The sequence below is a fragment of the Hemitrygon akajei genome, chromosome 21 (genome assembly GCF_048418815.1).
Source record: "Hemitrygon akajei chromosome 21, sHemAka1.3, whole genome shotgun sequence".
Taxonomy (NCBI): Eukaryota; Metazoa; Chordata; class Chondrichthyes; order Myliobatiformes; family Dasyatidae; genus Hemitrygon; species Hemitrygon akajei.
In genome coordinates this window covers 56,930,558-56,953,369 of record NC_133144.1, presented here as the reverse complement: position 1 = coordinate 56,953,369, position 22,812 = coordinate 56,930,558, and the positions used below count along the sequence as shown (strand labels likewise).

General features: G+C 39.4%; 1 protein-coding gene across 6 annotated transcripts in view; it reads right to left on the bottom strand.

The window, feature by feature from the left end:
* csk (C-terminal Src kinase) overlaps window positions 1–22,812 on the bottom strand; it is a 123,448-nt gene that overhangs the window by 7,080 nt on the left and 93,556 nt on the right. For all 6 annotated transcript variants that reach the window (XM_073025475.1, XM_073025476.1, XM_073025474.1 and 3 more), the window contains 8 exons: window positions 22,611–22,723; window positions 12,871–13,090; window positions 6,622–6,715; window positions 6,320–6,385; window positions 5,454–5,553; window positions 4,326–4,416; window positions 2,309–2,382; window positions 947–1,142 (listed from right to left, as the gene is read on the bottom strand). In XM_073025475.1, the coding sequence (XP_072881576.1) occupies window positions 947–1,142; window positions 2,309–2,382; window positions 4,326–4,416; window positions 5,454–5,553; window positions 6,320–6,385; window positions 6,622–6,715; window positions 12,871–13,090; window positions 22,611–22,723 (954 nt within the window). The remainder of the gene's footprint in view (window positions 1–946; window positions 1,143–2,308; window positions 2,383–4,325; window positions 4,417–5,453; window positions 5,554–6,319; window positions 6,386–6,621; window positions 6,716–12,870; window positions 13,091–22,610; window positions 22,724–22,812) is intronic.

The window sequence follows — 22,812 nt, the reverse complement described above, 5'->3', positions numbered from 1 at the left end:
AGCATACCTTGATGAAGTTGTTCCCTAGATGTCTTGATAAAGTTGTTCCCTAGATGTCTTGATAAAGTTGATGACTAGCTTCCTCTTATGCACCAATGCATTACACTGTTTTTATTTCTAAGAAATTTATAGCTGTTGAACAAAGTTGAAAACTACTCCTTTCCAAGTAACACTGCTCAAGTGATTCAGGAATTGAAGCTCATCTCCCAGCACAATTACATCATTTTGGCCATATGTAAATCCTTTTCTGGAGGGTATAATTTTATGTTTCAAGGACTAGTATGCAAGTACCTTCACAAAGGTGGCTTGATAACGCCTCTACTACAAGTTTTCATAGGTTTGGCGTGTCACCATAAAGCTTGAGCAATTTCTCTTTTATGCACAGTAAAGAGTATCTTAATTAGTTGCATTATGGGCTGGTATGGAAACATCAATTCGCAGGGATAGAAGCATCTACAAAGAGTGGTGGATACAGTTCAGTCCATCTCAGGTAAAGCTCTCCCCACCATTGAGCTCACTTACACAAAAGAAAGCAGCATCCACCATCCAGGCTATGCTCTTTTCTTGCCACTACCATCAGACAGAAGTTAGAGAAGCCTCAGGTTCCACACCACCAGGTTCAGATACAGTTATAACCTTACAACATCATCAGGTTCCTAAGTCGGTGTCGATAACTCCACTCACAACTCAACCATTTTAAAAACTCTTTACAACTCGTATTTCAAGTGCTTTTTGCCTTCTTTTGCACATTAGTTTGCCAGTCTTTATGTATGGTTTTTCACAAATTCTATTTAGCTTCCTGTAAACCTTTAAGACAATGACTCTTAAGGTAAGATATGGTAACATGTACGCATTTCGATAATAACCTTTACTTTGACTACGTTGACGTTGAGGAAGGATATGAATAAAGAAATCTATAAACTACGATCATACATTTTTATTTTACCTTTTCTTTAAGAGCTTCAGGCGCAGTCCATTTTACTGGCAGCTTCCCGGTGTCTTGCGTAGATGAAGCTTCTTTTGTAAGACCAAAATCACTAACTTTAGCTATGTTATCCTCAGAGACCAAAACATTACGAGCGGCTAAATCCCTATGTACAAAATTATTTGCTTCCAGGTATTCCATTGCTTCACAGACATTACTAAAAAAGACCAAAAAAAAGTCGATATTTAACATGGTATTAATATTGGAAATTTTAGTTTTGAAAGGCAAAATATTTTGTGACTTTTGTTGACAAGATATGGGCATCACTGGCAAAATGCACATTATGATTGGCCCCCAAACCCAGGAGCTTGCTAAGCCAGGGGTCAGTTAAGTCAACCACAGAGGCATATCGCAGCAGATCGGCAAGAATAACAAACTTGTTTTCCCAAAGGATATGAACTAACAAGGTGCATTTTAATTAAAGTCTGCACTTTCATGGTAATAGTACTATTTTTATTTCCCCAATTGTTTTGCATTTACCAGTTGCTTTTGTTTCTCTCTGCATTAACTCCAAAGGATTTAGTTTTTTTTTTTAAAAACCACTGTTCATGTCTAAGTGTATTCACCTGGTAGTGAAAAACATGCTTAATAATCTACTTATCAGTACTATTCAGTTCCCCCTATATTGACTGCACATAAGGAAATTTGAGGCTTATTAGTAAACTTCATAACTGAGGTCTGTTGGTTTGAGATGTACAGGCAATCTCTCATTGCTCCAGGTGGAATTCTGTATGTAACACTGAGCTGTTAACATTTGCAGTTACAAAGTTGTAAATATTTCTATTTCAGCAGAAGATCGAGCACACATTGTCATCCAAGACAAATAATTCCAAATATTGATTCGAGTAGTGTAGCTCCAATCATCACTCATTGAGCTACTAAAAAAAAGAGTAAGTTATTGAGACAGACTAGCAATGCTCGGCATCCTGATATTAAAGAACCCAATTATACAACATTAAAGAAGATACTTAAAAGTCTACCACAGAAATTAAGTTTATTTTGGTGCCAGCTTGCTAATCTGCTGTTTCGAGTCCAACAGCACAAGAGAAGAGCATTATACAGACAGGACATATCCCATGTCCACAAGTGCAATGGAAAAAGAAAGCTGCATTTAATTTTAATTACAGTTGCATTAAAATGAAATACCTTTAAGAGCTGAAAATCTATTGAAAATTTGAAACAGCTGCATCAGCTGTCAGATGCCTCAGCTCTTTACTTTGCCCTTTTTCAGTTACTGCTTGGCGTGTTGTAGCATTTCTACAACTTTACTTTCATCCCTATTATTTAAAATGCAAACTAGACCACCTGATTCACAATACTCACATGGAAAACTTTAGTAAACAATCTCCACCAAGAACAGATCTTCCTCGTGATCTTAGGTAGTCCACCAAACTTCCCTGAGTAATGAAGAAATTCCATTAAATTTAAGCGCAAGTGCATTTATTTTGGGGGAAAAAAAATCCATGAACCATTAGACAAAAGGGCAGAATTAGGCCATTCGGCCCATTGAGGCTACTCTGCCTTCCATCATGGCTAATACATTATCCTTCTCAACCTCATTCTCCTGCCTTCACCCTGTAAACGTTGATGCCCTTACTAATCAAGAATCTATTAATCTCCACTTTAAATATACCATAATTATACCATATAAATATTCCATACAACACGCACAAAATGCTGGTAGAACGCAGCAGGCCAGGCAGCATCTATAGGGAGAAGCTGCCTGTAGCAATGAATTCCACAGATTCCTACCACCCTGGCTAAAGAAATTACTCATCTCTGTTGTAAAGAGACATTCCTCTTTTCTAGGGCACCACGATAGCATAATGGTTAGCGTGACATTATTACAGCTCAGGGGCGTCAGAGTTCAGAGTTCAATCCAGTGTCCTCTGTAAGCAAGATTGAACGTTCCTTCTATGTGCATGTAGGTTTCCTTTGGGTGCACTTCTTTCCTCCCACAGTCTAAAGTAGTAGTTAGTAGGATAATTGGTCACTGTAAATCATCCTGTGTTTAGGCTAAGGAGGGGTGGGAAGAAAAACGGTGGGTTGCTGGGCTTGGCAGGCCAGAACAGCCTGTTCCATGCTGATATTCTGGGGGTGTGCCCTCTGGTTCTGGACTCTCCCACAGCAGGGAACATCCTCTAAACATCTGCTCTATCTTTGAATGGATGCTGCTTTGAACAACCCGAAATAACAATTGTCTGAGGAGAAAGTAGAGAGAACGAGAGTTGTGTGTCAGGAGTCACATATAAACTTATTGTCTTTCCAGTGAAGGAAAATCTTTCAGTTAACCACATATTTAAAGACAACTTGACAGGCTGGTCACTATCGCTCAGTATTTAGTTAATTGTTTGAATTTAATCAACTCATCTGCTATGGTGGGATTCAAATCAAGGACTCTGGATAAAAGTCTGAACCCCTACATAAATGTCTTGCTACTTAACTTGCAACCAATGAATGCTATGTCTCGAGAGTTAATATTTAGTGTACAAATTATTTTGGTGTACAAACAATAAGCCTTTTCAGCATCTGAAATGCTGAAGTTGGTAAATATTTGTAAGTCCAAAATGTTACTGACGTCATAAAATACAGTTCCTTCAACTGAATTAGTAATCGTTTTAGCATCATGGAAAAAGGGTGCATCAACACCAAAGGCTGATCATTCAAAAATAGAGTTACCATGAAGAGAAAAGTGCTTTGACTTGGTATCACAACAGGGGAAACAAAGTACTTCTCCATCGCACAAAAGCAGAACCTCAGTAAATATACATTTGTTTAACTACCGGTACTTCTGAAAATTTTTCACAAGTTTTGAAACTTTGTATACAACTGTGCAGATACTGGGGAATAAAAAGTAAATCCAGTAACTTTAAGGGGAGAATGCAAGGGGGAAAAAAACCCTACAATTTGTATGGTAACTAACTCATTTCAACCACATAAATTAACAACTATATCATGTGCCACAAGTGCTTTGGTATCAAGTATTTGTTAGAAACCTCAACAGATCACTGTCTAATAATTTTTTGGAAACAAATTCATAGACAAGAGGATTGCTTTTAAATTTATATCCAGTTTTGATCTTCAGCTCGAAAAAATAGCCCTACCTTTATCAATCTTGTACTCAACTTTCCAACCCCACCCTGTTTTGCTCAGCTTCCCAATCTAAAATTGAACACTGATACACTTACCTTGCCACTAACCTAAATCAGTAAAAGTTCATTCCATGCACATTAATAGCCTTGCAGAATACAAGGAAATCTTGGATTCTGAAATCACAAACTACACGTCTACTGCAGTGATCAGTACCAGTCCTTCGTACATCCAGTAATTAAATACTTACTTTTGCCATGTACTCTGTTACAATGTACAGTGAGCCACTTTCTTCCACGATGACACCCAGTAGTTGAACTAAGTTTTTGTGGCGAAGTTGCCTGTGTTAACAAGAAAGTTAGTCTGGTACTTGGCTTTACATTAGAAAACTCAAAGTTTGAGCGACAACGATCAAGATTTCATTTTTTAAAAATTGACTCTTCTATGATGAAATACCCACTTATATTTTTATTGTTTAATATAAGAGACATTCAAAGTGCTGCTGTTACTGGAAGAAAAGTCTAAACACAATTTGAACTACTAGCCTACAGGATATCTCACTCTATTCCCACCATAAACTAGCCATTCATGTTTTGGTACTGAGCATTTGTTTAGAATATTTCAGAAGATAATTAGATATTCTATAGAAGTGTTAAACAATAACTCCTAATATTGAACTAAATTAGCAGAGTGAACTAGGAAGTAAACATGCCAGTTGAGTGAAAATGAGTGGATTCTAAGTCAGTTAACCAAAAAAAAAGAGAATTTATCCTCCCATACTTTCACTTCCCATAACAATGCTAGCTGAAATGTGTGTGCTATTCTCTGCACACAATCTAATATATTGCTAGCTCTAAGAACATTAAGATAGGAGTGCAAATTGGCTGTCTGGCCTGTCAAGCCTGGTCTGCCATTTCATAAAATCATGGCTGATCTGACCGCAGTCTCAGCTCCACGCAGCTGCCTTTTCCCCATAACCCTTAATTCCCCGAATATGCAAAATTCTGTCCATCTTAAACATACTTAATGAAGCAACTCTGCTGCTTCTCTGTACAGAGTATTCCAGATTCACCACTCTCTGGTAAGAACAGTTTGTACTCATCTCTGTCCTAAATCATTGAATCTTGAGGCTGTGCCCCCTAGTTCTAGTCTCACCTACCAGTGGGAATAACATTCTGCCTCTGTCTTATAAAATTACAAAAGGAATAGATACTTTCCTTAACATCATACCCATAAGATTATGGTGAATATATAGCTCAGAATTTAATGCTAAAATTTACTATTTAAAAATCAGACATCAAGGCTTTAACTTCTGAAGTTTAAAACCATAAACTACTTAAATGCAGCCAGACTGCACAGGATTAATAATAAAACTTACGTCATCACAGATGCCTCAGCAACAAATGCTTGCGCAGTTGCATCATGTTTAATGCATTTGACTGCAACTTTGTTTCCTCTATATTCACCCAACATCACATCTATAGATAAACAAAGTTTAGTTAAAGGAGCAATCTAGTGAACAAGCAGAGTTGACCATTTCAAAACGTAGCACTATGGTGGGTGGAGAGTCTTACAAAAACAGGAAAAGAAACAAGCAGCACAGACAGTGAAGTCTGGCAAGGACACTGTGTGTCCTTGAGAGATTTGGAACAGTGGATGGCCAACAATGAATATTAGCCATGCTTGTATCATTAGTGGAGGGTGGAGGCAAGTTGTCAAGCTCTGGCACTGCTCCAAGGTAGCAGAGCACGTAGGAGGCAGTGGTCTTTGGTTTGTTCTTTTAAACCGAAGTTTCATCTGTCTTGTCCAGTGGTCAAGAGATCTCAAGATTACATCCGAAGAGCAGTGAAGGGGAAGTATTTCTGAATGTTCAGGCTGATAAACACTTCTTTGATAACCAAGCACCACCCATTTTCTTGGTGCTTCAGAGAGATACAAAATAGAGGGGAGTCACATTCTCTGAAGACACTTAAACCTCCCATTTTGAGAATGGCTTACATATGCAAGATATTGATGTATATGCTAAGCAACATCTATCTGAATTCTGGCCTTGTTACTGGCTAAGAACATCATGAAATACTAATTGGCAAGGGCAGTCTTTACGTGGCCATCTTTCAACAGAAAGAAAAAATATAGCAGTCATCAATACAATGCAAACTTTCAAAGTATACAGCATTTACAAATGAAACACCAACATAGCAGGATACAATTATACATCAGAAATTATTAATGGGCAATACTTGCCTCCAAATTCTCCTTTTCCTATTGTCTGTAATAATTTGAGCTCTCGCATATTTAATGACCACCCACCTACAAAACAGAAGTTACATTTAAAATAAGAACCCAAGGCAATCACTAATAATAATAATAAGGCAGCCATTTACAGACATCAATTTTTTGCAGGTTTGCTATTAATTCATTTATTTAAAGCAAGTTGCCAACTCTTCAATCCAAAATAGCAGGAGGATTCTGATGAAAAACATTTTTTGAACATTTTTGTTACAGATTCCAAACAAAACCACCCAAGCTCAAACTTTTCCACTCACTTCGAGAGAATTCATCCTGTGCTGCCACTGTTCCTTCCATGAGTTTGGGAGTGATGAGACGTGTACACAACCCATCTGCATCCAAGGTATAATGCTAAGAATAGAAGGAAACAAACAGTAAACAGGTTAACATAAAGCTGTTAGCACTGCTTGGGGCACGGAACCCTGCAGCTAACCTGCTGCACAGGCTGGACTTGTCCCTCAGCTAGTAACATGCAATGAATACTTGCTTTGTCCTGGGCCCAGCATTAAGATGCAACCACAAGAAAGGTGTGCCAGTCTTTACTTCCCTTGGAGTTTAAGGTGGTTCAGCACATCATCAAACACTCAAACTTCTACAGAAGTACTGTAGAAATGATCCTGACTGGATACCGTATTACAGTCTGGTATGGCAGCTCCAAAGAGCACAAACATGGGAAGCTGCAGAGTAGTGGAGTTGGACTAAATCATCACAGGCTCAACCCTCCCCACATGTGGCAGCAACATGCTAAGATCCCCACGTCTGGGCTATGCCATCTCACAGCTACCATCGGCCAGAGGTATAAGCACCTGGCTCTCAAACCGAATGGCACAACCTTAATACTACAGTTTAGCAACACTATGACCACTTTGATCACTATTTTTCCTGCGAATGCTGCTCAAATGATGCTATGTGGCTGTGATGCTAGATGCAAGTTTTTCCAAGCTATGATTTAAAGCCACGTTATTCAATATTCACACTGCAACTTCCATTCTAAAGCTCTGTTTTTATCAGCACTACAATCATTGCACAACCTTCAAAGTTTGAAATTTCAAAGTAAAATTTGAAAAACTACTCAAATATATTTGTTTTTACAGTATCAAGTAAAACCAAGACATCTGTAGACAGAGCAATGACACAGAACCTTCAGTATTAATCATCACCACTGACAACCTGAATTACTATAAGGCAGTGAAGTATCTAGAATAGGTAGAAAAGGTCAAAGTAGTGACACATTTCACAGAGAGGGCAGGTTAGATTGAACTTCCAAAGGCAATTCTCACAAATGCCAAAATCCAGGATATCCTGAGGCTCTTGTCTCACTGCTTCAACACTGGACCCCGAAGTTCTATGCCATAAAATTTCCCTTACTGAATGTTAGTTCGACTGAGCAAATGTTCAACACCGCCACTTCAACAAAGAGAAATGGAGACAGATTATTAAGTAATCTACATATTTTACAATCAAGTTAAAATACATTCTGGTAAAAAATGGGTAGCACAGTAATATAGCAGCTAGCATAACACTATTATAGCACCAGTGATTATCGACTGGGGTACAAATCTTACTGCCATCTGTAAGGAGTTTGTACAGTCTTCTATATAACCATATAACAATTACAGCACAGAAACAGGCCATCTCGGCCCTTCTAGTCCGTGACGAACGCTTACTCTCACCTAGTCCCACCGACCTGCACTCAGCCCATAACCCTCCATTCCTTTCCTGTCCATATACCTATTCAATTTTTTTTTTGAAAAAGTGGGTTTCCTCCATTTTCTTCCCACATTCCAAAAAGCGTACAGTTAGGGTTAGTAAATTGTGGGCATGCTGTGTTGGTGCCAGAAGCATGGCAACACTTGTGGGTTGCCCCCAACAGAAACCTGATGACTGACACAAACTGGCACATTTTACTATACATGTCCATGTTTTAATACATTTGAGAAAAAAATCCTCTTCATATTTTTAGAATGCAATTTCAAGTGTTCCAATTTTAATTTGAATATACAGTATTTAATAATACAAAATATATTTTGTATGTTATATTATGAACATCAGTTACTCAAAAATTGCAAACTGCTTCACTGTTTAACAACCAGTTAAATTGTAGAGGGAGCTGTCTCCGGGCTAGGACTTGCCACTTTGAGGAGAGTTCAATATCACAGGGTGTTGCCCATCGAAAACCAGCTTTCAGAACTTGTTGTTCAAGTGAGGGCAAGGAGTACCTGATGCTCACTGTGCTTTTCACTGAAGGAGGCCAACAGCAACATCCCAATGGCCAGGTATGGCCCGTGGGCTTTACACGCATCACTAGCCAAAAGAAATCCTGCAATTTTATGAGAGTAATTCAACCACTTCGCTTTTTTAAAAATCTTACAACTGCCAGTATGTTGTTGACTGGATTTCTTTCAAGCTTATTACCAGAGTATGTATGCAGTATACAACCCCAAGGATTGTATTAAATCGATCAAAATCTCCAACAGCAGAAGCACATTTAAAAGAAAAAGATGTTAAAAAAAATTGAAAGAAGCAGCTTTGTGAACTGACTGCAGTATGTCCCCCTTGGTCATGCTGTTCACTGGCAGCATCTTCTTCTGGAAGAACAAATGCTAAGTTGTGTTTTAAGAAAGAGGGTTTTAAGGGAAGGAAATGGAGTGGCAAGATGAAAGTGTTATACCTCAAGGCATACAATTTGAGAAATTGCCCACCTTTACTTTTGTACATTTTACTTGCCCCTTTTGTAATATTGCTTCAGCAATGTCTTGTTACTGAAAGACACATTTATGAATGCAGACCTCTTTTATCCAGCAAAGGTGTCACTTGAAACCAGCCTCTACAAGTAGTCTTCAAAACTGGATAAATATTGGAGATATGCAGCAAAGATGGTGTTGGTTTACGGAATTTTTTTTGATCTACAGAAGAAATACTGCAGACCTGATAGTCTCATGTATTGGATTAGAGTTGTTCGATTCCACCTCCCCACTCTTAATATAAAGGCACACAGAAAATTGACTTTTCATCTTGACTAATTATACCTAAAGAGAACAATTCTTCTGGAATAAAAATAAAACTAACCTCCTGAATAACAAAGTTTAGTTCCCAGAGACTGCAATTGGTATATTACTAACAACTAACATAACCCAATTCAATTGAAGATCTAAATAGAGCTTGTTTGAATACTTTTGTAGCCATTTACCTGTTAATCAGACAGAACAAGTTTCACTCATCACTAAGTGGTTCCACACAAGGTTTTACTAGGTGTTATGTGAGATAACAAGGTTAAACAAAATGTTAGCTTTCAAACACAGAAAAATGTAGCTTTAACTGCAGATGCTCAAGATCCAAAAAATATTTCTACATGGATAATCAAGACTTGGAAAATGTTGGAAATACTAAGCAGGTCAAGCAGCATCTGTGCTTCAAGTATTTCCTGCTTTGTTTCAGATTTCAAGTTGAGCAGGGAATATTGGTTTTACTCATTTAGAGGATAAGCATCTTGTTGACAAGCCAAGCATTTACAGCCCATCTCTAAAAGATGGCATAACTATTATATCCCTCCAAACTGCTCTTCTGATTTAGAGCCAAACACAAAGGATTAGTCGTATTATTTCTGTGTGTAAAATGTATATGTGAATTATAAGTAGCGTAATTCCACCTGATGCTATTCTTCCTCAAAATTATGTAGCAGTATCTTTGGTGTGTAAATACAGTGCATTAGCTGGTATGCACTATAAGAACTACACACCAGCAATGGAAATTTGAGGCAGCAGTCATCCAGGAAAGGTCAGTCTATACCATCACACAACAGGCAGACGACTATACAAGGTGGAAATACTTTTCAGGAATCAGGTGGTGAGTTATCTACCACAGGATACACAGCTCATGACCACTCTTGGTGTCAGTGGTTAGAACTTAAATTTCTGATCAAAGGTGTTAATGTCACAGAAGAGAGAACTGGACTCTCAGTGCCACAATAGGAAAGACAGATGTTAGAACAGGCACAACAGGCAGTAACTACTATGCGACAGTGTCATTTGCTTCTCTCATCGGCTTATGTCTTAATGTCATCCAGAATCAGAATCAGGTTTGTTATCACTGACAAACATGAAATTTGTTGTTTTGCAGCAGCAGCAGCATAGTGCAACACAAAATATTAATACAATTTGAAAGAAGAAATATAATAAGTAAATTAGTGGAAAAGAGCAAAATTGTGAGGTAGTGTTCATGGACCATTCAGAAATCTGAAGGCAAAGGGAAAAAAAGCTGTTCCTAAAACATTGAGTATGTGCCTTCAGGCTCCTGCAACTCCTCCCTGATGGTAGTAATGAGAAGCGGGCATATCCAGGTCATGCAGGATGCAGATATGCATCGCTTCATTGAGCCATTGCAAATACAACTGAATATTACAGTGAGCATACTACTTACAAAATGACAGATAAAACAGCTGAAGCTTCCTGAGGAATTCCGTCAGCAATGAAGAGTTGAAAGAAACCACAAAGTTATTTTCTGACATTTAACAATGGTCATTGGAAGTTTTACTAAAGTAACAACACTGGAGAAAGTCAGTGGATCAGACACCACCAATGAAGGGAATTGGACAGTCAACATTTTGGGTTGAGAACCTACATCTAGACTAAAAGATAGAGGGGAGATGGCCTGTAGAAAAAGTGAAAGGAAAGGGCGGAGCAAGAGCTGGCAGATGATAATTGGATTGAGGATCCAGATTCTTGGGACAAAAAAAACAGGATGCTTTCTAAGTGGCAAAGCTCAGGCAAAATGTCAAAATCTTGAGACATTTTGTCCACCTGCATAACTATAAGACTTAGAACAAGACTTTAGGCATGGAATTCATATCCAAGCATTTCAGTTGAAGCTTCTTAAGAACTAACATATCAGATGATTGACTATCCATTTATAGTTGGACCAAGAATACCTGAAAGGCAGTTGGCACCAAAACTATAATTCATCGATCATCAGATGGTATGGAACAAATCCAAAGATGACCCACAGCTCCCAGTGACTCACTAAAACAATCTGGGATGCTACGATCAGCTACTTTTCATTAATTAACAAGAACTTTTTTTATTGTGTTCAATTCTGGTCACCTCATTATAGGAAGGATGTGGAAGCTATGGCGAGGGTGCAGAGGAGATTTACCAGGTTGTTGCCTGGTTTGGAGAACAAGTCATATGAAGCAAGGTTAGCAGAGCTGGGACTTTTCTCTTTGGAGCATAGAAGAACGAGAGGGGACTTGATAGAGGTCTACAAGATTATGAGAGGCATAGATAGGGTGGATAGTCAGTACCTGTTTCCCAGGGCACCAATAGCAAACACCAGAGGGCATATGTACAAAATTAAGGGAGGGAAGTTTAGGGGAGACATCAGGGGCAAGTTGTTTTTTTTTTAATATAACAAAGGGTTGTGAGTGCCTGGAATGACTTGCCAGGGATGGTGGTGGAGGCTAAAACATTAGGGGTATTTAAGAGCCTCTTGGACAGGGACATGGATGGATGAAAGAAAAATGGAGAGTTATGGGGTAGTGTGGGTTTAGTACTTTTTTTAAAGGATTATATAGGTCGGCACAACATGGAGGGCTGAAGGGCCTGTACTGTGCCGTAGTGTTCTATGGTTCTAACTTTACTGCTACATTGTTAGAGTAAATAGCTGAGGATTTTAAGTACCAAATTCATTAGATACTAAATTTTAAAATACTACTCATTATTTCTGCACCTCAGACAAAATAATGGCAAAATGGCAACATTTAAAAGTAACAATGAGAATCAGGTTTAACATCACTGGTATATGGTGTAAAATTTGTTGTTCTGCGACAGTGGTACACTGCAATGCAGAGAAATAAAACCTATAAATTACAATAAGTGTATAAAAATACATTAAACAAGTAGTGCAAAATGAGAGGAAAAAATTATCAAGTGTTCATGGGGCATAACCTGACTTTAGCCGCTTATAGAAACATCTCGCAGTTTTAACCTATCTGCACAATATACCTGTAACCTATAACCATATAACAATTACAGCATGGAAACAGGCCATCTCAGCCCTTCTAGTCCGTGCCGAACGCTTACTCTCACCTAGTCCCACTGGCCCGCACTCAGCCCATAACCCTCCATTCTTTTTCTGTTCATATACCTATCCAATTTTACTTTAAATGACAATACCGAACCTGCCTCTACCACTTCTACTGGAAGCTCGTTCCACACAATGCTGGACAATTTGACTGAGTAGTTAAATCTCAAATCTACAAGTATTATATAAACTAACTGGAATACCATTAACTTCGAACAAGAAAAATCTTTGCAATGTTGTCCTTATTCTATTTTAACATATCTATAAATTGAATATTTTGAATTAAATAAAACAGGATTTTAAAAGTTGCACAGGAAAATCAACACACCAATGAGGATTGAAAAAGATGCGTTATTATTTGAAACATCATATTAAGTTTCAAAATAGTCTTAATATAAACTATTAAAAGTTATTAAAATCCAACTAACCTCTACCAATTGCATCAGGTTGTCAAAATAGGCTTCTTCATCGATGCTGAGCTTGCTTTCCGAATAAATGATTCGGTAATGTTCCACCTTCCCACTACAGCTCACACACAGTGTGTAATCGCCAGGATAGTTCGTACTTTCCCGTACCAAATATAAACCGTCTACAGGTGGATACAGTAGCCTCTCAGCTTGCTCACGAGTAATTTTTCCATGAAACCAGCTACAATACACAAATCAAAAATACACTGTTAGGATACTGCAGGCAAAACAATCACCAGAAAAAAGTAAACACCAAGAGATTCTGCAGATGCTGGAAATCCACAGTAACACACACTGGGAGGAGCTACGTTGGCACTCAACTGCAACTCCTTCAAGCTCATCTGTGCAAACTGCTTAATTTCTACCTTATTGTCTGTTTTTCCCATTCAAGGTGAATAGGGTTCTTTTAAAGACCCTGCCCTAGAGCTACAGACAAACTTCAGCTCTCTGCAATGGTAGAACCTGCTCCTGGGGCTCATCGACCAGCCTAGAAGCCAAGCATGCCTTCAGTGTTCCAAGGGTCTGCAGCCCCAAGGATGGGCAGATTCTCTGTCATTGCCACCAACTGAAGTGCTGTGGGAGAAAACAGAACCTCAAGAAAGAATTTGTAGAATGTCTAAGGGATGGCTTTTTAGAACATCTTGTCGTTGAGCCCACTAGGGAATCTGCTGTGCTGGAATGGGTGTTATGCAATGATCTGGAGGTGGTAAGAGAGTTTAATGTTAAGGAACCCTTGGGAACAGTGATCACAATCTGATAGAGTTCACTTTGAAATTTGAAAAGGAGAAACTAAATTCCAACATGTAGCTATTTCAGTGGAATAAAGGAAATTACAATGGCATGAGAGGGTAACTGGTCAAGGTTGACCAGAAAGAGACACTAGCAGGGAGGACAGCAGAGCAGTAATGGCTGGAATTTCTGAAAAATGAGGGAAGTGCAAGACAGATATATTCTAAATAAGAAGAAATTTTCAAATGGAAGAACAACAACATTACCATGGCTGACAAGTGAAGTCAGAGCCAAAGTAAAAGCAAACGAGAGGGCATACAAGGAAGCCAAAGCTAGTGGGAAGATAGAGGATTGGGAAGCTTATAAAAACTTTCAGAAGGAAAAGCTTTATTCTAATTTTTTTAATGAGTTTTTACAATGCAACAAAAATAAGAGGTTTATACAGTGCTAAACAAACATATCAAAGTACAGTTCATAACAATTAAGCAAAGCACCCATATTAGAATCGTATAAAGATAGTTACCACCTCACCCTCTCACTACCCAACTCCAAGCCAACCTTACAATATACAAAAAAGTTAATCAGAACTATATCACCACAGAGCTGTATTTATAAAAAGGAATATTGCCTACTACCTAAACTATAATATGTTTACATATCAAAAAAAACCAAAGATCTTAACCATAAGAAGCTGGAAGTAAGGGATTTAAATGCAAAAGAAAAAAAAAAGGGAGGGATGCACCCTTAATCTAAACAGGCATTATAAAAATATTCAAGAAAAGGTCCCCACACCTTTTGGAACTTTATATCTGAATTAAGAAGTGAATAATGAATCTTTTCAAGGTCTGAGCAGGACATAGTGTCTCTGAGCCATTGAGCATGGGTGGGAGGGGCAGCATCTCTCCACCTAAAGGCTGATTTATACTTGTGTGTACGGGCTACGCCGCAGCCTATGCCACAACCCTGATTTTCATTTCTGTGTCGCTCTACGCTGTAGCATGTGCCAAAATGCTAGTTGGCAGTGGGGTTTCTATGCCACTGTGTTGAGTTTCTTCGTGAGAGACATGGATGAGGAAATGCACTTCAAATATTTTCGCATGTTGGCAGGTACATTTGACGATTTGGTTCATCTATTTCATATCGATGTACGCACAGCCTACAGACATGGTGGAGAACAAGCAACCGGAAATGCGTAGGAGGAAATGCGATGCTACCAGGCGGACCAATCACAGTTGTTGCAGTCTGCGTTGCTACGATGCGTGAATAACTTTTCTGGAGAGGTGCACATCACCCTACTGTGTAGGGTACAGCATAGGGTACGCGATACCTACGGTGTCGATGTGACGCACAAGTATAAATCAGCCTTAAGAAGGACTGCACGTCTGGCCAAAAGAGAGGCAAAAGACAATATACGATGCTTAGTCAGAGTTAAATGCATGTCAGCTTCTCTCAAAGTACCGACAAAAGCTGTTAGAAGTATATAAAGGGTAAAAGAGTTGATATAGGACCAATAGAAAATGATGCTGGAGATATTGTAATGAGAGACGCAGAGGAACTGAATGCATATTTTGCATCAGTCTTCACAGTGAAAGATATCTACAGTATACTGGACATTCAAGAGTGTCAGGGAAGTGAAGTACTTGCAGTGAAAATTACGACTGAGAAAGTGCTCAGGAAGCTGAGGTTGGATAAATCTCCTGGACCTGCAGGAATGCACGCTCAGGTTCTGAAGGAAGTAAATGGAGAGATTGTGGAGGAACTAACGATGATCTTTCAAGAATTGATAGATTCTGGCATTGTACTGGAGGACTGGAAAATTGAAAATGTTACTCCGCTATTAAAGAAGGGTGGGAGGCAGCAGAAAGGAAACTATAGATCTGTTAGCCTGACAGTGGTTGGGAAGTTGTTGGAATCAATAATTAGGGATGAAATTACAGAGTACCTGGAGGCACATGACAAGACAGGCCAAAGCCAGCATGCTTTCCTGAAAGGTAAATCCTGCCTGACTAACCCACTGCAATTTTTTGAGGAAATTACAAGCAGAGTAGACAAAGGAGATACAGTAGATGTGGTGTACTTGGATTTTCAAAAGGCCTTTGACAAAGAGGCTGCTTAGCAAGATAAGATCCCATAGAATTACAGGTAAATTACTAGCATGAGTGGAGCATTAATTGGTCGGCAGAAAACAGAGTGGGAAAAATTTCACTGTTCTAGCTGACTGCCGGTTACCAGTGGATTTCCACAGGGGTCGGTATTGGGACCGCTGCCTTTTACGATGTATGTCAATGATTTGGACTGTTATTAATGGATCTGTGGCTAAATTTGCCAATGATACAAAGATAGATGGAGGAGCGGGTAGTGTTGAGGAAACAGAGAGCCTGCAGAGAGACTTGGATAGTTTAGGGGAATGGGCAAAGAAGTGACAAATGAAGTACAATGTTGGAAAGTGTAGGGTCATGCACTCTGGTGGAAGAAATAAACGGACAGACTATTATTTAGATAGGAGAGAATTGAAAATACAGAGATGCAGGATACCTTAAAGGTTAACCTCCAGGTTGAGTTGGTGGTGAAGAAGGTGAATGCAATGTTGGCATTCATTTATATAAGTATAGAATATAAGAGCAGGGACATGATGTTGAGGCTCTATAAGGCACTCGTGAGACCATACAGAGTATTGTGTGCAGTTTTGGGATCTTTATTTTAGAAAGGATAACCTGACATTGGAGAGGGTTCAGAGAAGATTCACGAGAATGATTCCAGGAATGAAAAGGTTACCATATGAGGAATGTCTGGCAGCTCTTGGGCTGTATTCCCTGGAGTTCAAGAGAATGAGGGGAGGATATCATAGAAACATTCCGAATGTTAAAAGGCCTGAACAGATTAGATATGGCAAAGTTATTTCCCATGGTAGGGACAAGAGGGCCCAACTTCAGGATTGACGGACGTCCATTTAGAACAGAGATGTGGTGAAATTACTTTAGTCAGAGGGTGGTAAATCTGTGGAATTTGTTACCACAAGTGGCTATAGAGGCCAAGTCATTGGGTGCATTTACAGCAGAGATAGATAGGTTCTTGATTAGCTAGGGCATCAAAGGGTATGGGGAGAAGGCAGGGGAGTGGGGATGACTGGAAGAATTGGCTCAGCCTATGATTGAATGGCAGAACAGACTCGATGGGCTGAATGGCCTATTTCTGCTCCTATATCTTATGGTCTTATAGGAACACCCAATCAGCACTTGGCGAATTGCACACACTCCCTCTTTCTCTCGTTGGTGAGGGAGAGTTCGCCACTGACTGCCAAGTTGGAGAACTCGATGCAGCAGAATTTAACACCACAAATCAGTGAGTTGTTTGCCGTTACTGGTCCCCCCTCCTGCTGTGAAAATGGGACACCTCTCTGTCCCTTTGTTCAGGAGAGACAGCCTGTGGTATGTCGAATTGTCGGGGTGAACGATCATTTTTTTGTACTGGAGATCAGTCTTTCTTTGGGGCTTTGCTATTGCTTGCTTGGTGGGTGGAGGGTGCTGATGCTTTTTTTTTGCTGCTGCTTGTGTGTGGGAGATGGAGTGGGGGGGCTTTGGGGTTCTAACACTTGTACTGTCACTCATTCTTTGGGGCACTGTTGTTTTCGTGCATATCTGTGAAGAGGAAGAATTGTACACATTCTCTGATATTGAATGGAACTACTGATGTTGGAGAAACTCAGCAGGTCGTGCAGCATCCATGGAGAGAACTTAACAGCCAATATTTTGGGTCAAGACCCTTCATCAGGACTGGAAAGAAAGTGGGAAGAAGTCAGAATAAGGTGGTGTAGAGGTGGTCAGAATAAGGGGATGCAGTACAAGCCAGAAGGTGAAGGTCATAGTAGGAGAGAATTTTATTTGGTGGGCACAATCTAATCATCATACTGGGTTTTTTTGGGTCATTAAATTAGGAAATGATTCTGTAGCAGAGGGCAGGAGTAGTTTGGAACCTCTGCAAAAAGGAATTGATACTGTTGATGCAGGTCAATTGTTAGATAGATTGATCCCAAAGGGAATTACTGTGTCACAGTAGCATTACAAGTGCACAGATACAAATATTAGAAGAAAAGTAGAAAGAATAAAAAATAAGTTACTACAGTCTAACAGGAGGGGAACATCACTTCCCTGGCTATAGGTTGAATTATTACAGAGTCCAATGGCCGAGAGTCAGGATGACTCTCATATAGCGCTCTTTGGAACAGTGCAGTTGTCATAGTCTGTTACTGAATGTACTCCTCTGTTCGGCCAAGGTGGCATACAGAGGGCGAGAAACATTGTCCAGAGTTGCCGGGATTTTCCGTGGGGTCCCTTGTTCTACCACAGTCTCCAGTTTGTCTCCGATAACAGAGCAAGCCTTTCTAATCAGTTTATTGAGCCAGCTGGCATAACCCATGTTGATGCCATTGCCCCAGCACACCACCACATAGAAAACTGTACTGGTGACAAATGTTTGGTAGAACATGTGAAGTAGAGGAGTCTCTGGCCCTTCTTGTACACAGCCTCTGTGTTGGTGCTCCAATGTTGAAAGAAAATGGGGAGGAGGCGCGCAGAGGAGGTGGGGAATGGCACGTAAATAGAGTTGGGGCACAGATCAGCCATCTCATGGGACATTTGACCCATATCTGCCGGTATTATTTAAATTTCAACCACATTGTCCTTGTATGGACATATTCTTGAGAACTAAAGAAATATTCCCACCAAACTTCTTTGACTCACTTGGAACACAGTTTATAATAGTCACCCTACAACACACTTTACTATGAAGTTGCACCTTAAAGATGATGATTTGAATTGCTCCATTCTTAAAAAATCATCAAGACAAATCTATTTCAATCGCTGGTGAATTCAACAATCTTAGAGGACTTTTCATCTAGCTATATCAGAACTGTAGGTCATCCATCTGTAACTTTGGTTCTATTTTTCTTCTACTACATGAAGATATTTAACACTAGTTTTCATCAGTACGGCCACTAAATTCAGGAGTTAGGACACCATGTTGCAGTCGTACAAGACATTGTTGAGACTGCATTTGAAGTATTGTATGAAGTTTTAGTTGCCCTATTATAGGAAAAGTATTACTAAGCCAGAAAGAGGGCAGAGAATGCTTAAAAGCATTTGAGCGCATGAGTTATTAGGAGAGGTTGAAATTTAGAAGATTGAGGGGTGATCCAAAAGAGGTTTACAAATCATGAAGGTCATAGGCTGGGTCAATCATTGATTAAATCTAGATGAAATGATGCATGGATGAGTTGGGCCAAAGCATCTGCTTCTATACAACAGTACTCTGACTCTGAAGGCTGGACCATGTATTCCACAGCTGTGGATTTCACACTCTAACAGTTCTGATTAAACTAGATGACTTATCTACATCAGGGGCTCCCAACCTGGGGCCCACTGACCCCTTGCTCAATGGTATTGGTCCATGGCATAAAAAGATTGGGAACCCCTGATCTACATCTTATCCCCATAATAACTATGGCCTCATTTAATTATAATGATTCATTTCATCTTATCCCTTTTCTCCAGTACAATCTCTCAGTAAAACTAGTCATTTTTTCCTGAAAGGTCTTTGCACATCTTCACTTCTCCAGATGCTGTCTAACCTGCTTAGTATTTCGAGCATTTTTACTTTATCCCAATGCTTAAACTTCCTGTAATTCAAGTAGATTAACCAAATAACAATCTTTGATGGGTTTTTTTAATATACAAGATAGAGATAAAACATTATGTTTGATTTCATTAATGCAGTGTTTTGCTATCACAAACATGGCTACAGGTTGCCAGCACGTGGTGTTGAGGCATTCAGCATTGGACTTCGAGGTGAGTAGTCCCGGGCTGGAATCCGGCCAGCTCCTTGCACCTTTTCCATCCACACTGGGTTGCGCGTTGAGCTAGCAAATCAGCCTTGTAAAACAGAAAATACTAAAGAAACAGCAAGGATGCTGCTGATGTGCCACAAGGAGTGGAGAGGAGTTAGAAAAACACAACATACCTAGAGCTCAGTACAGTTTCTTCATTGTAGAAAAAGCCACATACAGATTGAGTGACCACATTGTTGAACACTTTAGACCATCAACCTGACTCTGAACTTGCTTCTTTCCACTTCCTTTCCAACCTTTGGTTTTGTAGCTACAATTGTCTATCACTTGCTCAAAGATGAAGATAATCCCCATACATTTAGCTCATTTGCAAGTGCCCTCCTCTTACCTGCATAATGGCAGCTAAAGAATTTAGATCATTGCTTTTCATACTTCTCTGCATTACTTTAGAAGTAAAAAATGATCTTATAGTACCTCTTCATCGATAATGCTCTTCAGCAATACTTTATTCTTGGGAGCAACCTTCACATGTTGTTAAGCCAAGATCTTGTCTCTCCACTATATTCTTCCACTAGAGCTTTTTTTTGTGTATTACAATGTACCACTGCCACAAAACAACAAATTTCATGCCATATGCAGTGGGCAACATGGTAGCGTAGCGGTTAGCACAATGCTTTATGGTACCAGTGACTCGGATTCAAATTCCCACTGTTGCCTACAAGGAGTTTGTATGTTACCCCATGATGGAATGGGTTTCCTCTGGGTGCTCCGGTTACCTCCCACAGTCCAAAGACATACTGGTCTGTACGCTAATTGGTCACTATAAATTGATTAAGTCAGGGATTGCTGGGCAGCATGGCTCGAATGGTCAGAAGGGCCTATTCTCAATAAAATTTAAAGAAAATTAAATCTGATTATGATTCTGCCCAGGTTCTGGGTTTGAATAGCTGTTCTCCTTAAGTGTCTTCTCCAAACCCAAGACATAACTGAACACCCGCCAAGAAGCTGGTGTAAGCGTTTGTCAAGTAGGCATTAATTCTGGATGAATTACATCAAAGTCCTGTTAATCAATAATAATGGCAGCTAAATCAGAAGTACAGGAAGAATGCTACAACAAAAAGCTGTCATCATAATTCCACTCAGTGGCCACTTAAGTATACCTACCTGTACAGTCGCTTGTTAAATCACATATCTAATCAGCCAATGTGGCAGTAACTCAGTGCATTAAAAGCATGCGAATATCAAGAGGTTCAGACCAAACATCAGAATGGGGAAGGAATGTGATCCAAGTGACATTGACCGTGGAATGATTGTTGGTGCCAGACAGGGTGATTTGAGTATCTTAAAAACTGCAGATCTCCTGGGATTTTCACAAACAACAGTCCAGAGTTTACAGAGAATGGTAGGAATACAAAAAGATCCCGTGAGTGGCAGTTCTGTGAGTGAAAATTCCTTGTTAATGAGAGAGGTCAGAGGAGAATGGACAACATGCTTCAAGCCAACAGGAAGGCAAAAGTAACTCAAATAACCGGGTGCTACAACAGTGGGGCGCAGAAGAGCATCTCTGAATGCACAACATGTGAAATCTTGACGTAGATCAGCAGAAGACACACTCCGGTACCTAATAGTGGCCAGAGCATATTTAAATTTATTTTTCATTTTTAAAAACTATGTTCAAGTTCCTTCCAGAAGCATTAAACTTCAGCAACTTCTGGCTGTGACTAACAAAACAAGGAAAACAACTAAATACTTTGTTAATCACACCTTTTCTGGCAAATGATCATCTCAAGTAATAATCTGTAACTTTCCTTTGGACTTGAAAGCAATTCAACATGGCAGAAGCGAGGTGAGGCAGAGTGGCATCCCGTTGCTGAGAACAAGGACCTGAGGTTCGATCGATTTAAGCGCTGGGCCAAATTGAAGCAGTGAGGTCTGGGCACCATAGTGTATTGATTCGAATGAACTCAATGTTTGGATGGAGACAGTGCTGTGCTGAATCAGAAAGTTCGGTTACTGGCCAAATCAACGAGGCAACGCCCAGACCTCAGAGTGCATCAAGGCAATTGAACCTGATGCTTGGACATCGTCAGGCTAGATTGAAAAGGCAAGGGACAGGCCAGTTCAGATCGTGGCTTCACAAGGTATACTTGGCTCTGTGCTGAACTATGAACTCTTATGGAATGCCAGTATGCCATTTGCTTGCATTATTTTTCCCCTCTGCATATTGGGTCTTTTTTTTAAATGTATAGGTTGTTCTGGGTATCTTGTTTTATGGCCAAGTCCTAAAAGTCAGCCACAAAACAAATAACCCAAAGAACCTACATAAAAAAGATCACTGAATCTCAAGGTTGTATAATGTATATATGCTTTGATAATAAATTTACTTTGAAACAGAAAGTAAGACAATTGCTAGAATTATGGGATCAGCAATCAGCAAAATACTAACTGATAAAAAAAGCTTATAGCTGTCTTAAAAAATAAATCTGAAGGCAAGATCTTTTCCATCCAAAGGATTAGCCTTTCCTTTGGTATCATTATATTTGTGCCTTCTGCAGTTATGACAACTTATTAGAATACTGGCAAAGTCAAGATGGAAGACAAAGTGGCAAACAGACCTGTTCAACCTCTAATGTACAAAATCTAGCTTCAGGAGGTTACATGTTGAAGAGCTTACAAATGCAGTACAGAGTCATTTTGGGAAAAGTATATCCATCATTATGCCTTTGTTATACTTCATTTTACTATTTCATAGGACTTTTGTTACATCAATTGACCAGATAGTGATTCTAGCCAGTAAGCACAAAGAAATTAAAGACAAGCAAGATTAGATAGAGGTCAGTGTATCGATTCACAGCAGCAGACTCCAAATGGATGTGAACCATATTAATTAAGCATTCCAAAGACGGTGCTGTTGGCTTCACACATAAAATGACCAATCTGTACTATCTGGACGCAAGACACCTGAATTAACAGCACTGGTTTAACCGTTTCTAAGAGTGACCATTCCTGTTAGCTTCTTTGCCTTGAATTTTGAAAGTATAGTACATATTGATCTTATTAGGGTCCATTCCATATTAACATTTGCATTCTACAGTCTGTTGATACAAGACCACACAAACCATCTACTTACGGCATAAGGCTAAGCTTGGCTCCAGATTTAACTCCTTCTCTCTTCTGGACATAGTTTGCAGGGATAATTCCTTCTTTACCTATTTTGCTTTTTGCTTTGTACCAGTTGGGATCCTTGAAAACAAAAATTACAAGTGACAATTTAAGCTGAGATTATTGGAGCATCGATACAAATGATAAGCAGAACACAGGGACAGAATGAA